The sequence below is a fragment of the Fukomys damarensis genome, unplaced genomic scaffold (assembly GCF_012274545.1).
Source record: "Fukomys damarensis isolate Sample0158 unplaced genomic scaffold, DMR_v1.0_HiC HiC_scaffold_17, whole genome shotgun sequence".
Taxonomy (NCBI): Eukaryota; Metazoa; Chordata; class Mammalia; order Rodentia; family Bathyergidae; genus Fukomys; species Fukomys damarensis.
Genome location: NW_022900929.1, coordinates 15,487,800 through 15,504,296, shown reverse-complemented (window position 1 = coordinate 15,504,296; position 16,497 = coordinate 15,487,800). Strand labels below are relative to the sequence as shown.

The 16,497-nt window shown below is 35.8% G+C and overlaps 1 protein-coding gene across 1 annotated transcript in view; it reads right to left on the bottom strand.

Moving 5' to 3' along the window:
- The window catches only part of LOC104874220 (cytochrome P450 3A9), a 44,798-nt gene extending 30,976 nt beyond the window's left edge, over nt 1–13,822 (bottom strand). The window contains exons 1-7 of the mRNA XM_010641242.2: nt 13,619–13,822; nt 10,867–10,960; nt 8,030–8,082; nt 7,509–7,608; nt 4,926–5,039; nt 4,218–4,306; nt 2,827–2,975 (exon numbers count right to left, since the gene is read on the bottom strand). Of these exons, the coding sequence (XP_010639544.1) occupies nt 2,827–2,975; nt 4,218–4,306; nt 4,926–5,039; nt 7,509–7,608; nt 8,030–8,082; nt 10,867–10,960; nt 13,619–13,689 (670 nt within the window). The 5' untranslated portion in view covers nt 13,690–13,822. The remainder of the gene's footprint in view (nt 1–2,826; nt 2,976–4,217; nt 4,307–4,925; nt 5,040–7,508; nt 7,609–8,029; nt 8,083–10,866; nt 10,961–13,618) is intronic.
- Nucleotides 13,823–16,497: the final 2,675 nt, after the last annotated feature.

The window sequence follows — 16,497 nt, the reverse complement described above, 5'->3', positions numbered from 1 at the left end:
ACTGAGGTAAGATCCTTTCTAGTTTTTTATGGTTTTACCACAAAGGGTTATTAAATTTTGTCAAAGGCTTTTTCTGCTTCTTTTCAGATTATCATTTGATTTCTATTTATGGGGCATATTACATTTATTGTCTTTTATATATTGAAGTATTCCTTTCTCTGGTTCACGGATTAGCAGAATTAATATTGTTAAAATGGCCATATTACCAAAAGTTACCTACCAATTCAATACTATCCCCATTCAAATACCAATTGTACTTTTTATAGAACTAGATAAAACAATGCTAAATTCATATGGAAATTGAAAAGATGCAGAATAGATAAAACATTTTTAAAGAAAAAAAAGCAAGACTGGAGGCATCCCGATACCTAATGTCAAATTATGTACAAATCATAATAACAAACAATGGTACTGGCTCAAAAGTAGGCACATAGAACAATGGAGTAGAATAGTTTGCTCAGAAACAGACTCATGGAGCTCCATCTGGTTGTTAACAAAGGGGTCAAAAATACACCTTAGGCAACAGATAGTCTCTTTAATAAATGTACCTGCTAAACTAGATATCCATATATAAAACAATGAAACTAGATCCCTGTCCCTTACCCTGTACAAACATCAACTAAAAGTAAATTAAAGACACAGCTGTAAGACATGAAACTTTAAAATGCAAGAAACAAACATAGGGAAACACTTGTCACAGGCACGAACAAATACTTGTTGATAAAGACTCTGGTGGTTCAGCAAATAGTGACATGCATTAACAAATAGAGTTACATCAAATTAGAAAGCTTCTGCACAGCAGAGAAAACAATAAACAGAGTAAATAGATTATGCACAGAATGCAAGACAATATTTACCATCTAATTTTCTGGTAGAGAATTACTATCCAGAATATATAAAGAACTCAAAAAATTTAACACCAAATACTCAAATAACTTAATTAATAAGTAAGCAGTGAATTAAAAAGACTTCTCAAAGGAAGTATAAAAGGCCAATAAATGTACCAGAAAACGTTTGGAAATGCAAATCAAAACTACATAGAGCTTTTATCTTATCACAGTCAGAATGGCTATCATCAAGAGTATAAAAAGCAATATATTCTGATGAAGATATGGGAGAAAAGGAAATTTTTCCCTGTTGGAAAATATAAACTAATAGAGACACAATAAAACTCAGGGTGGAGGTGCTTTAAAAAAAACCTAAAATTAAGGTTATCACTTGATACAGCTATACCACTCCTCAGTATATTCAGAAAATGATTAAAGTTACCATATTATAGTGATACCTGCAGACCCATGATTATTGTGACACAACTCACAATAAACTAAACTGACAGATGCTATGGTGTCTGCCAATAGATGAATGGCTAAAGAAAATGTTATATGTATGCACAATGCAATATTTTTGGTCATAAAAATTATGAAGTCAAATTCTGCAATTTCCAGCCAAATGGATGAAACTGGAGACGATGGTGTCAAGCACAATAAGCTTATTCAGAAAGTCATTTATCATATGTTTTCTCTCATATGTAAAATCTGAAAAACATTTAGAAAAAAGAAAGAAGAAAGTACAGGACAATAGATGATAGGCTAATAGGGAAGTAGAAAGGGATCCAGGAAGAGTAGAGAAAAGGGAGGAAGTAATGGGAGAGTTAAATTAATCAAAGTGTGTTATATGCATATGCAAATATATTGAAATAAAACCCCACTATAGCAGCACAGTTTGGAATAGCTAAGACTTAGAAACAGCCCATTTACCCATCAATTGGAAACTGGATAAAGAAGATGTGGTTCAGCCATAAAGAATGAGAAATTAAGAGTCATTCATAGGAAAATAGATACACATTGAAGATATACTCCTAGGTGAAATAAATAAGTCACACATGTATAAATACTGAGTAGTTTCTGTGGTGTGAAAAACTATAATGGTATATAAGATCCTAATGGTATAATTGACAATGTGAAATAGGAAGAAAAGGGCTAAAGGTGTAGGGGAAGTGGGAAGGGTAGGGAAAAGGAAATAAGGGAAAAGAAAAAATGAAAAAAATGGAAATAAAGTATTTGTAAATAGGAAAGGGAGTAGGGGGTGAGGGGAGGGCAGGGATAAGGGGAAAAAATGAGAACCAAGACCTGTCATGTAAAGGTTCAAGATCCCAATGGTGAATGTAACTCTACTGTATACCTAAAATGTACCAATAAACTCAATGAGAGAGAAAAAAAGAAATAAAAACCCACTATTCCACACTACAAATATGAAGCATTAATATTAAAAATAAAATGGAAAAATAACTAACAATGGTTTTTCAAATTCAAATTTGTACAAGAACATCATCACAGCACTGTTTCCAATAGCCAAAAGATGAAAATAATCCAAATGTATGTTAAGTGATGAATGGATCAATAGAATGTGCCATGTCTGTGCAAAGGGATAGTCTTTGGGCATAAAAGGAGGTAAAACATTGATACATGCTTCAAGATGAACGAATCTTGAAAACACAGTGACAAATGAGAGAAATCACCACAAAAGTCTGTGTATCATGCAGTTAAATTTATATGGCATGTCCAGAAAAGGTAAATCTATAGAATTAGAAAAGAGATGAATATTTGCCATGGCCATAGGATAGGGAAGTTGACAGTTACAAAGTACAGGTTTTAAAAGTGACAAAAATATTATATAATTATTAGTGATGATGGCTGGGATAATCTTTAAATACACTTAAAGAGCATAGAATTCTACAGCTTAAATGGGAGAAATAACATGGTATGTGTATTCTATCTAAAGTTTTTATTTTAAAAGAGAGAAAGAATAAAATAATAGACCGCTTACATATTAAGAGGAACAATGGATCCAGAAAACTGAACTTTAAGATCTTCTTGATTTTTTCCACAAATGGATCTTTTGGGTTGTTGAGGGAATCGACATTCACTCCAAATGACGTGCCAGTGGTCACATCCATGCTGTATGCCCCAAAGATGCTGAGTAGAGAAAGACAGGAAAAATTAAATTTTCCACTTCTCTGCCATCTTTCTGTTACTTCCTGAGCAAGATGTGGGAGTAGATTCTTATTATCATGAAAGACAGAGACCCACACCCTGTCAGAACTCTCTGTTGGACAGTCTGCACACTCTACGTTCCACTTGCACTTGTTGAATACTTACTGAGGGCCAATGATGTAACTCCCCTTTCGCTAGGGGTGACAGGGACATAAGGGGATTTCAACTGATAAGCACAGATAAATTACAGTGGTGTGAGTGGGATGTGCAAACACCATACATCATCAGGACAAGGGTGGAATAATTGACTCATCCTAGGTCAAACAAGAACAGTGACAGATCGAGGGCTTGATTCATCATAGAATCTGTGAACATAGCTTATTATTCACACATCACAGAAAACACCCTGTTCTGAGTTGCTAGGAGCATCATCCTTTTTGTCCACATCCTTTGTTTAAGCTCCTTAGAGATCTCTTTTTCCCCTACTCCAGGAATCTAAGTTGCCTTCAGGGAAGAATCATTCCTGCAGAATATGGAAACCAACATTATTCCTAATTTAAAACTAGAGTAAATCTGTCCAATTTGAACTTGCAGGATCCCATATTTAAGTAACCACCTGTCTCCTGCTTGCTCAATTCAATCTCAGTTTACACTCATGACTCTTAAATAATTCCAAATTTTCCATTTAATCAATGATTGATGTCATTGTCCTCCCCTAACCTTTCCAGGTCCTTCATTCTGTTGACATTAAAGGAACAAGAAGTGATAAGAAGATTTAATATTTACTGTTCTATGACAATCTCTATAACTTATGAAGATATTTCAGGTAGTTTCCACATTGTCACTTTTGTGGCCTGTGCAAGATCTGCCACTAACTCCAAGTGCCTTCTCTTCCCACCACTTCCTACCTTCTACACTCACAAGTTTGGCACTATCATATTTTCTCCTTTCTAAATGATACATTCTGTCCTCCAGAATAGCCAATAAGATGATTCAGCAGCTAAATTATTCTTGATCCCTGTAAATAGGAGGAAGACCCTCTCCTAACTTCCCAACTTTCTCTTGGAAATGCCTTTTCTTGGACAGTCTGTTGAAACTGTAGTATAGCACTGCTGCTTTTCTCTGGTTACTGACATTAGTCAGCCATGGAAATTTCAGCTCTCTGGCAGGCAGCTGGAGAGTCTCATAACTGTCCAGAAGGCCAACCGGTGTACTGCTACTTACTCTTTCATGGAGACAGGTTCACCTTTCTTAGCTAACTGTCTCAGGTTTTTCACCAGTACATCTCCATACTGCTCAATGATGGGGAACATCTAAGCACAAAACAAAAACACACCACTACTTAAATACATGAGGATACTCAAGCCCTACGGTCTATGTCTTGCCCAGGGATGAATTCATAACTGTCATTTATAGTGCATCTGATTTGTACTTTAAAAAAGTTTAGTTGTACCACCTGTAGAGAAAGGTGATAGGGATATTCATGAATAAAGAATTTTTGTATTTTAAATCTCAAGTAAAAATTAAAGGGTTACTAAATCAACAAATATAAAGTATAAAAATCCTAGTAAATATTTTTTCCTTTTCCAGGATTTATCTGTTTCTAAGAAAGCAGATCAGTCTTTGCCAGAAGTAGATATTCTGGGTGGCATTTCATTCTGATAGACTGACTGCATAATAAACATATTTAAAAACCTACTACTGTGGCCATGTATATTATGGTAGATGTATGTCTATGAATGTGCTATTGGTGTCCTTTTTGTCCTAATACTGAATCTTATAATATATGCTGCAGAGAATAAAGATAAACTGCCACTTTTCAAAGTTCAAACTTACAGCATCACCCTTGGGAAACCCACTACGCTCCTAACTTCTGGAGGTCTTCAGATTCATTATTGAAGTTTCCTGTTAAAAGTCCTCTTATTTTATTACCTCCTTGAGTTTCCCAGTGGTGAAGGTTGGGGACAGCAATGTTCTTATTCTCTTCCAGTCTTCATCCTCAGAGATACTGATGGCTTTCTTCATAAATCCCACTGGACCAAAAGACTACAGTCCAAAGAAAAAGATATTTTGCCCTACATAAATTTTGAAGGTTCCCACAATTAGATGAATTTCTAGATATGTATTACTGCTTAACAACTACTTGCTGGCTGTGTGTCAGGTGACTATCCCTATGTCAGAGATTGAGTAAATGTTTATTACAAATAACTAGCTTTCTGAGAGGTGCTGGAGGCACTTTAACTTCTGCAAGATTTCCATGTGGTTGAGAACCTTCTTTCTGGTAACAGGAAACCTAATACATTCTCCTGGGTGGAGCAGAGTGGAAATAGATAAGTAAGAAATACCAGCTGCCTTGAACAACGGTAGGTTGCCTTACAGTAGTTTGGTCCTTGTGTTTATAGATGGCACGAGCACCTTAATAATGAAAAGCCTGGATATGGTGTTTTATAAAAAGTGATACTTAGTACTCAAAGGACTAGAACTCTAATTGTTAATCTGGAGAAACAAAGTAACTACATGGAAGTTCTTTTCTGTTAATTTTTTTTCCTGCAGGGAAAGATGAAAAAACAATGGTGATTGGTTCTCTCACCTTGGAGCTGACCAATGAATGCAAGCTCCTTGAAACTTGCCCCTATGATCTAAAAATACATTCTGTATTAAAATGGGCATTGCTAACAGTTATTCATAAAAAAATAAGAAGATTAAGAAGGAAACTTCCTCAACTTAATAAACAATTCTGCAGAAAATGTCTTTCACTAAGAAGGCACTTACTGGGGAAACACTGAATGCTTTTACCCTAACAACTAAAAAATGCCTTAATCAGCCAGACACAGAAAGACAGATTAAAATAACAGTCATTTGAATGCGAGGTAGTGACTACAACAGGTTTGGAAGAAGCTGTGGAGGGTGGCTATGGGGAGTCTAAATTTCAATAGCACATGATGAATGCAAGTAGCACATTGAATTTCATATGTATGTATAATACATGTTAAACAAAAATTTGAATACAGATAGGGATTCTATGGAAATTCTCAAAGGCTATCATCGTCATCTATAATTAGGTAAAATCAGGAAGCTTAAAGATTGTATCCCTCTTTTCAGCATCATAGTCAACTGCCAGTTCAACTATTGCAATAAGACAAGAAAAAAAGTTACAGTGTTTGGAAAGGAAAACAATTTTCTAAGACTTGAAGATAGAAAATATCATGTAATACATAAGTTCCTCTGGAACTTATGAATTCATCAAGATTTCTGGATATAAAATTAACATGCAAAAACAAAGCACATTTCTAAGATAAATTGGGAGCATGTAAATGCACATTAAAACACATTTCTATTATTAATCACTTCAAAGAAAATGAGATCCTTTGGGTATGATCCTAGCAAGGCATGTACAGGCTTGGTTGCTGAAAACTACAAAATGTTGATGGAAGGAATAAAAGAAAACCTAAAGGAACAGAGAGGTACATGGCAATCATCCATCAGCAAATACAACATACTAAAGATATTGATTTTTTTCCAAAGCTACCTATTAATAAAATTCAACTCATCAAAATATTGGCAAGTTTCCTTGTAGACATAGACAAGTGTATTCTGAATTTATATGACAAGGCAAAGAAACAAGAATAGGTGAAAATGTTCAGAAAAATTTAAAATATTTTGGGAAGAATCATTCTGCATTATGTTGACTCAGTATATAGCTACAATAATAATGGCTGTGGTACAGGAGGAGGAACAGACACAGTGATTAAATGGGACATAATTGAAAATGAGAAATAGATCCTCACACACAGACCCCAGTGATTTTTGACAGTGGTGCAAAAGTGTTTCAGTGGAAGGAGAGCAACCTTCCCAACAGAGTGCTGGAAAATTGTGACACACCTGGGTCTAAAAGAGATGAGAAAAAACTTGACCTAAACCCCATACATTGTAAAATAGTTAACACTAACTAGATCATATACTTAAATGTAAAGCATGTAACTATGTAATATTTAGGACAGAAAAACAACAGCACAGAAAGTAAAGAATTATAGAAGTGCCAAGAAAAGAACGGTCATAAAAGAAAAAAATATAGATGTATCGGCCCCCTGAAAGGAGGAAAATGGGTCTGAAAAAAGTTTGTTCTTAAGAGGAAAGGCAAGCTACATGTTACAATTCTAATGCACCAGCAGAGAAAGTCTCACTGTAAAGAAACAGTTCTGTATGTTGACTGGATTGATTATTACACAAATGCTCATATGTGATGAATTTGAATAGAGCTACAAACAGATATACACACTCAACAAGAGCAGAAGAAACTGGAGAATGTGGATTGTATCAATTTCTTATTACTATGGTTAAAAGTGCATACTAAATTTGTATGTATACACAACACTGCCATTAGGTAAAACAAGATCAAAAGTACATGGAACCTTCTGGCTTTTTCTTTTTGGCAGTGATTGTGAATTTATAATTATTTCATGATAAATTTAAGTCAATAAGTAAATACTAAAATGCTTAAAAATGGATGCCTACCCGTCTGTTTGTGAAGACAGAATAACATTCTTTAACCAGCACTGTTTTTGCTATGTCAGGATCTGTGATAGCTAACACAGGCTGTTGACCATCATAAAACCTGTGGTAGAAAAACAGAACTTATTAAACCTTTACTTTCAACATTATGTTAAAAGGAAATCAACATAGAAAACATGCCATGCATTTGTAAGCATGCAATATTAAGGTCTCAAATAAAGCATGTAAAGGGGACTAAAGAGAGGAAAAATGGAGACTAGAGGAATGACCAAACCATGGAAAGAAGGGAAAGCTGATAGTCCCTGGGCCTTCAAAGTCTGGAGAAAAATCATAAAATGCAATTTTCTCAATCTAACTCAGATTGTGGACTTCAACTCCTGTGATGAATTGGAGCCTTGGGAAGATGCACCTCCAAAATCTTATAATAGACAGTTACATGCCAAGAACTCTGGGCTGACACTGTGCTCAGGCAGTAGGTACTTCAGCTTAATATGGCAGCCAAATGCAAGTTCCAGAATACTCACCCCCATATTTTCCCATATTTTTTATAACATGTTGCATCAAAACCCCAGATACCCTGGGAAGAGAAGAAAAATCAAATTCCATTATTGTGCTAAATCTACTGACCACATCTCTCATAGACACAAATGACTGGAATCCCATGAATTCAGGTTTAATATCCTTCACTGGTAGTTGGAGGGAAAATCTTATTCAGAGATATCAGAAAGAAAATAATATTGTCTTGTCATCAATACTAAGGAATTCCTTCTCTTTTAACAGTGTTTGTTCTTGTTCTTTTTGTGGTGTCTCAAATCCTGTAACCTTGGCATTATTTCCTCTGTGAGCATGTGTGGAAACCAAAGATGAGGAAAGTGAGTTTCCCAGGAGCAAGCAAGCTCTTTTATTTCCCCATTCATCATCCTTTTCATTGATCTTATAAACTCTCTTTGGAATTCTAGCTTATTTAGGATTTTGAAATCACTAGTGACTGGTCATTTGAGAGATGCAAATTAAAATAAAGCTGAGATTTCATCTTCAGTCCAGAAATAATGGTTATTATCAAGACATCAACCACAAACAAATGCTGGTGAGTCTATGGGTGAAGAGGAAATCTCCACTGTTGGTGGGAGTGTAGACTGGTGCAAGTACTGTGGAAATCAGTGTAGAGATTTCTAAAAAAAAGTAGGATTAGAAGTTCCGTTTGACCCAGCTATTCCCCTTCTGGGTATCTTCCCAAAAGAATTAAAGCATCATACTACAGCAATATATCTGCATCCATATTTATAGTGGCACAGTGTATCATAGTCTAGTCTTGGAAACAACCCAAATGACCATCAACAAATGAATGGATAAAAATGATTTTTTTTCATATAATGGAGTACTACTTAGCAATAAAGGAGGGTAAACGAGACATTTCTAGGTAAATTGATGAACCTCAAAACCATACTCTTTTTTTCTCATTGAGTTTATTGGTACATTTTAGGTATACTGTACAGTTACATTCATAATTGGGATCTTGTACCTTTACATAACAGGTCTTGGTTCTCATTTTTTCCCCTTACCCCTGCCCTCCCTTCACCTCCTCCTCCCTTCCCTATTCAAAACCATACTCTTAAGCGAAACAAATCAAACACAGATGTGTAAGTATTGCATTGTTTCTTTGGTGTGAGAAACTGAAAGTACAAATAAAGGCCCAAATCTAAAATAGATAGTGTGAAATAGGAAGAGATTGTTCAAAATTATACTGAGTGTGGGACACTTTGTTAATAATTAGAATGTTTTATGCCAAAAGGTAGTGTTATTAGGAAATGAGTTGATAGATCAGCAAATGAAAATATATTCTTTTAAGATCACAACACACAGTATATTTATAATTACATTTGTTGTAACAATTATTTTTTCATAGAATGGCTTTTATATTTTCTTTACTAATATCTACTTGTATTACATCAAAATAAAATTTTTAAAAAGTACATTAACTGATATTAGAAAAACAAAATGTTGCATATCCAAACAAAGTTTGGATATTATTTGATCATAAAAGGGATAAAGTTCTGATACATGCTATAATGTGGATGAAATTTGCAAATACCACTCTATGTGGAAGAAGCCAGTGACAACAGGCCACACATTATACGGTTCCTTTACACAGAATGACCATATTGGGAAAATATATAAGGACAAAAAGGAGATGTGTGGAAGTTAATGGCTGAAGAGGCAGAGAATCAGAAAAATAATAGCTAAAAAGCATGAGCTTTCTATGTAAAACTTTTAGAAGAACACTAGGGGAAAGCTTCATATTGATCTAAGCAGTCATTTTTGTATAAGAACCTAAAAGTACCAGCCACAAAAGCAAAAATGAACAAATGGAAGTGCACCAAATTAAGAACTTTTGTATAGCCAAGGAAATCATCTCTAGTTTGATAAGACAACCTAGAGAATAGAAGAAATTATTTGCAACCACTACATCTGATAAGATACAAATATGTAAGAAATTTAAAAACTCAATAACAAGAAAACAACCTGATTTTTAAATGTGCAAAGCACTTGACTAGACATTTCTCAAAAGAAAGAAAGCAAATGGCCAAGAAGTACATGGCAAATTTCAGAATGATTAATAATGAGAGAAATGCAAATTAAAGCCACAATAAAATATCAACTCACAACCATCACAATGGCTTTTATTAAAAAAAAAACAACCAAAAAACATGTATTAGTGAAAATGTGGAAAAAAGGAAATACTAGTACACTGTTGATAAGGTTGTAAATTTGTACTAGTATTGAATAGAGTATAGAGGTTCCTCAAAATATTAAAAATAGATCCGTTTTATAACCATTGTAATAAAAAAAGAGGAATTAACATACATCACATACAGGTACACATCCCCTATGATGAATGCGATCATTATGTATATTTAAATTGTACCAAAAATTAAACTCAAGCTCTGAGTTTTTACTTCTGAAAATTAAAAACAAATATTCCTGTTTCTAGTTTTAGTTGTGATGTTTTAACTATGCAAAGAAATTTCCCTGAAGTCTTTATGTGCTTTCCTGGAATCTGCATGAGGCAGAAAGAAAACCCCTCGTTGACACTCACAAAATCTTATTATGTAGTCCTCAACATGGAGTACTGATGTGCAAGACAGCCGATCTGATCAACCGAGGCAAACTCAGGCTCCAAAGAGTTAATATCAGAGTCCTGGGAAAAAACTGGCTGTGCTCTAAGTCAGGCCCACAAAACGCTACCTAAAAAATGAGTATGTTTGAATTTTTTGCCAAGGAGCAGCTTTTTTTAATAATGGAACTAAGCTGGTCTTCACAACCATAAAAAAATAAAAGAGGGAAAACAAACAATACTCACCTTACGGGAAGTCAGCATATTTCCAAAAAAGGGAAGAGGTTTCGGTCCAGGAATCCCCAACTTCTTAAAAAGGCCATGTGAAGAGGTCCCGTATCTACAAGGTGATAGAGAAAGCAAGGTACAGGGATTGTGACTACATATATGTGAGTCACTAGTCACAGATTCAGGAATGGAAGCCAAGCCAGAAAGATAACATATAATAAATCAATAAATAATAACAAAAATTCCACAGCAATAATTACAATTGCTCATTATCTTCTCTCTCACATTCCCTGAAAAATCTCCCAAATCAAAAAGATTAGCTAAAAGTAGCTGAAACCCCTAGGCTCCCAGTGTAAATATGATAAAAACCCAAACTTGAGTTTGAGTGCTCCTGAGAGACTCAGGCTAGAACTTTTCGATGTCAATCTCACTTGTGTTGACTAAGGAAGTAGATGTGATGTCAACACGTCTAATCTCTAGTGACTTTCAACAGGGGCCAGCACAGCTGTGAATCTCTAGGAGTTCTACCTTGAGTGGAGAGGAGAGGGATGTTCTCCCACTTGTCCTAACTCCTACCTAGATATCTTTCATTTCATCACTGGTTCACACTCTCCTTTATAATGACAGATTAAGACAACTTGACAGTCAGACATATAAAGAAACATGTAAAGTAAAATAAACTGCTACACAGGTATATTTAAAAACATAGGCAATCTATGTCATGGACATAGATTTCTACATATTGGATTTATATTCTTGGTGTTATTCTAAAAAGATGAGGTCATTTTAAGCAGGCATCTGGTCACAAGCACTGCACTCACAGCCCTATTTTAAATTTTGGAAGGAACAGGATGTACAAGTGATGATCAAAATATACAGTGAATATTTACATTAAAAAGATTTTATATTAAAAGACCCTTTGGAATGGTCATGGGACTTTTGTGAATAAGGAGGGGAAGAGGGGTTGAAGGGAGGAAAGGAGAATGGGAAAAAGAAAGAGGAATTAACATACATCACATACAGGTACAAATTCCCTATGATGAATGTGATCATTATGTGTATCTCAATTGTACCAATAATATTAAAAAATAAGTAAAAGACATATGGTCACCAACTCCCTTCAAAATACCTCTCTACCTTTGAACCCACTCATCCCATTGTTCTTGCCACTTTCTGAAGCATTCCTGGAGTTCTCTTTCATGCATATTTTTAGTTGTGCTCTCATGGCTTCCTTGATATCCTGAATTGATTAAAAAATGCTCAGCTTTCATTGCCATTTTAATTTTAGCTAGAAAAGGAACAGTGTCAGACCAGGTGAATATGGTAGCTGAGGACACATTGAATGTTCTCCTTTGACAGACATTGCCATTAATATTTGAATTGATTCAGGACATTGAGGCAGCCATAAAAAGAGGACTTCTAAAAGTGCTTCAAAAAGTGACACAAATATCAAATCTTGTACTCATTTCAAAGAAATTTAAGTATTGAGTAGAATGCTATCAATTTAATTAATTGTAAAGAATTATTAGGAAAATAATAATAATAATAATAATAATAATAATAATAATAATAATAAATTGCCCTCAACTTCTAAATTTCTCTTAAAAAATTCACTCTGGATTTCTATTTTCTATTTTCTATTTCTATTTCTATTTTCTATTTTCTATTTCTATTAAATTTCTCTTAAAAAATTCACTCTGGATTTCTATTTTCTATTTTCTATTTCTATTTCTATTTCTGTTTTCTATTTTCTATTTCTATTTTCTATTTTTTGTATCAACTTTTTGTAAATGTAAAATTGAAGTAGAAATTAAATGACATGAAGGGAGCTTCTCCTACCCATATACCAAACTAACACCACTCTCCATCTGCTCTATGGTGCCTGGAATCCCACCATGGACAGGAACCTCTGTATTAGATAATTTTGATTCATGCTTTGTACTAGAATTTACAGGGAAAAATATTTGTAATCCAAGTTTGCTTGGGGACTTTAGTATTTTGAGTCTGTCAACAAATTTTAATATTGGGGAAGAAGTATATTTCTGCCCTAAGGCTAATCTTCCAGGGAGGAAAAGATAAAGGAAAGAAAGAAAAGCTCAAAATATCTGGCAGCACATCTCTGCTCAAAAGAATCATTCACAGTTCAAGAGGGCATTAGGGGAATTGAGGGTAGGAGGAAGTGGATTTCTATCAAAGGGTAGCAGAAGAGAGGCAAGAATGTCATTGGAATCTGTCATGATGTCTGGGTGATCTTGGAGAATTGTGTAGGTGGTGTTAGGGGGTGGGTATAAAGGTACAGGAGCAGCAGAGGACAAGAAGGGACCATCTCCCTGCACATCTCTGAACAGAGAACATAAAGGTAATGGCACAAAAATTTATGAAGAACATTTTATCCCAGAATCCTGAGAGATTACATAAGGGTGCATCCCACTGCACATGGTGACCAGTGAGTGATATGTAGTTTGCCTTTGCTAAATTCTGGTTGAATAGGCCCAAATTGTGACTCAGGTCATTCCCCAAAGCAAGTCATCTCACTAAACCTTCCTAGCCATAGAAATTGAAAGTTTGATGGGAGACAAGTGGTTATTAATGCTTTCAAAGGATCTTCATAAGATCAGCAATCACTCCTTAGGTTTTGGTAACATCCGACTCTTAAAAAAGTGTCCTGTCATTTTTGCTTCTGATCCTTGAAACTGATAAGAGGAAGAGTAGCCTGATTTGTAACCAAACTTTTAGGTCACAAAGGTGAGGAGCCTGGAGAGTTACTTACAGATAGAGGAGCACCAGGCAGGTAGCCAGGAGAACCCAGGTTTCCATGGAATAGTTTGGGATCAGGTCCATTACCAATTTCCTTCAGCAATTATCTCCTCTGAGATTTCCTTTTCCTGGATTGTGTGACACTTTGTGGAGCTGTGCTTCCAGGGCTCCCCTTCTCTGCCCAGTTGTGATTCAGTGAGACTCTTCACAAATGCTTATGTAGGGAAGGAGGTGGGGCTTGATGTGCAGCCACGTAGCAGGGCTGTGTGCCCTCCACTCCAATTACAGAGTCTGATGTCTTCTCCGCCTTAGCAATTGGCTGAGTCACGAACATGCTTACTTTGGTCTCTGACCCATATTTTGTGCAAAATCAATAAAAGCTCAATCTTATCATTAGGTCCAAAGAGCTTTGCTTCTTATCAGAAGCCACTGGCATTGCACCACCTGTACCCTGTCCTTGTATCCAGAGATGCCCTTATGCTGAAATACTTGAGGTCCACCCAAACAAGGTACATATATACTTAGTATTTGTCCACTCTCCTTTGCCTAAACTCCTATGAGAGATTCTTCATTCTTCAAAATTCAAGAATTCAGGTAAAAATTCATCTTATACAGTCCTTCCTGGGTATTCTAACCTCCCCAGATAGAAGCACTCCCTCCTCTGAGCAACTTCTGCTATCTGCAGCACAGATCTTTATTGTTATATCTAGTTTTCAATACTATCATTTGCTTCCATGGTTATTTTCCTTACAAGATCATGAATTTCTCCAGGGCACAGTCAGGTTATTACTCATCATTATGTACCTACGCTTTCAAGAGTACTTTATGAAGAGTTGGCATCTAGAACATTTGGTTGAGTTAGGAGGGGTTGCTGCACTTCTGCATGGCCTTTCTCCATGGGTCTGTGGTGACCACTCAGTCTTCTTCTATGTCAATAGACCTGTGTTCCTGAAACATTCAGGCTGCACTGCAAGGATTCTTCTGCCAACAGGGTCCCTAAGCAGAGACAGAATTTGAAAAAGATGGAACTGATGGCTGTACTACTGAGCACTTCAGAGAGTCTTCCAGTACACAAGTGACACATTACTTTCTCAGAAAAGCCTGCATGTCAAACATCAGTGGGTTTGAAAGGACAGAAGAGAGAAGCAGCTTGCATGGAAGGGAAACCCCAAACACATTAACCACAGATATTATGGCCACTTTTTCTACAGACAGCACACATGATATAAAGGACTCCAAAAAATATGACTCTAGGTTTTTAAAATTTCTGAGCCAAAAGGTGTTTCTCCCGATCTTTAGATGATTCAGTATGTGAAGAGCAGGCTCTTAGGAGGACACTTGCAAGAGCAATCATTTTGACCAGTGAGCCAATGTTTTTGTACCAGGTTTCATAGAAGACAAGTTTTCCAGATTGGGATGGGTGAGGCTTCACAATGCTTCAAAGGGGCATGCAGCCTAGGTCTGTCACATGCTCAGTTCATACTATGATTCATGCTTACATGAATATCCAATACTTCCACTGATCTGCCAGGATGTAGACCTCAGATGGAGATGTAAGCAGTCCAGAGCAACTGTAAATACAGAGGAGCTTTTCTTACTTTTCACCTATGCAGGTTCCTAACAGGTCACAGATCTATACTAATCCATGCCCCAGGGGTTCAGGATATTTGGATTGAATGACAATCAAAAGCTCAACATTCTTCTTGTTTTTTCCTCATTAAGTTTATTGGTACATTTTAGGTGTACAATACAGTTACATTCATCTTTGGGATCTTGTACCTTTACATGACAGGTCTTGGTTCTCATTTTTTCCCCTTATCCCTCCCCTCCCTTCACACTTTCCTCCCTTCCCTATTTACAAATACTTTATTTCCATTTTTTCATTTTTTTCTTTTCCCTTATTGCATTTCCCCTACCCTTCCCACTTCCCCTATGCCTTTAGCCATTTTCTTTCTATTTCATATTGTCAATTATACCATTAGGATCTTATGTACCATTATAGTTTTTCACACCAGAGAAACTATTTGGTATTTATACATGTGTGACTTATTTCACTTAGGAGTATATCTTCAATATGCATCCATTTTCCTATGTATGAGTATACATGTGTGACTTATTTATTTCACTTAGGAGTATATCTTCAATATGCATCCATTTTCCTATGTATGAGTCTAATTTGTCATACTTTATGGCTGAGTAGTATTCCATTTTATAGAAAAACCACATCTTCTTTATCCAGTTTTCAACTGATGGGCAAATAGGCTGTTTCCAAGTTTTAGCTATTATAAACTGTGCTGCTATAAACATGGGTGTGCATACTTCTCTGTGATATGATTCTTTTGGAAAGATACCCAGCAGAGGGATTCCTGTGTCAAATGGAACCAATAATCCCAGCTCTTTGAGGTTTCTCCATATTGATTTCCATAGTGGTTGCACCAGTCTGTACTCCCACCAAAAATGGAGAAGTGTTCCTTTCTCCCACAAATGCTGCCAACATTTGTTTTTGGTTGATTTCTTGATAGCAGCCATTCTTGGTGGGGTGAGGTGGAATCTCAGTGTTACTTTCATCTGCATCTCTTGAATGACCAGTGATGTGGAACATTTTTTCATATATTTACTTGCTGCTTTTACTTGTTTGTCTGAGAAATATCTGTTCATTTCAGATGCCCATTTTTGGATCGGATCTTTGTATTTGGGGGAGGTCTGATTTTTTTCCACTTTTTTTTCTTTTTATTGAGGTTATTGGTACAATCTAGGTATACAGTACAATTACATTCATCATTGGGATTCTGTACCTTTACATAATAGGTCTTGATTCTCATTTTTCCCCTTGTCCCTGCCCTCCCTTCACCCCCTCCTCCCCTCCCCATTTACAAACACTTTATTTCCATT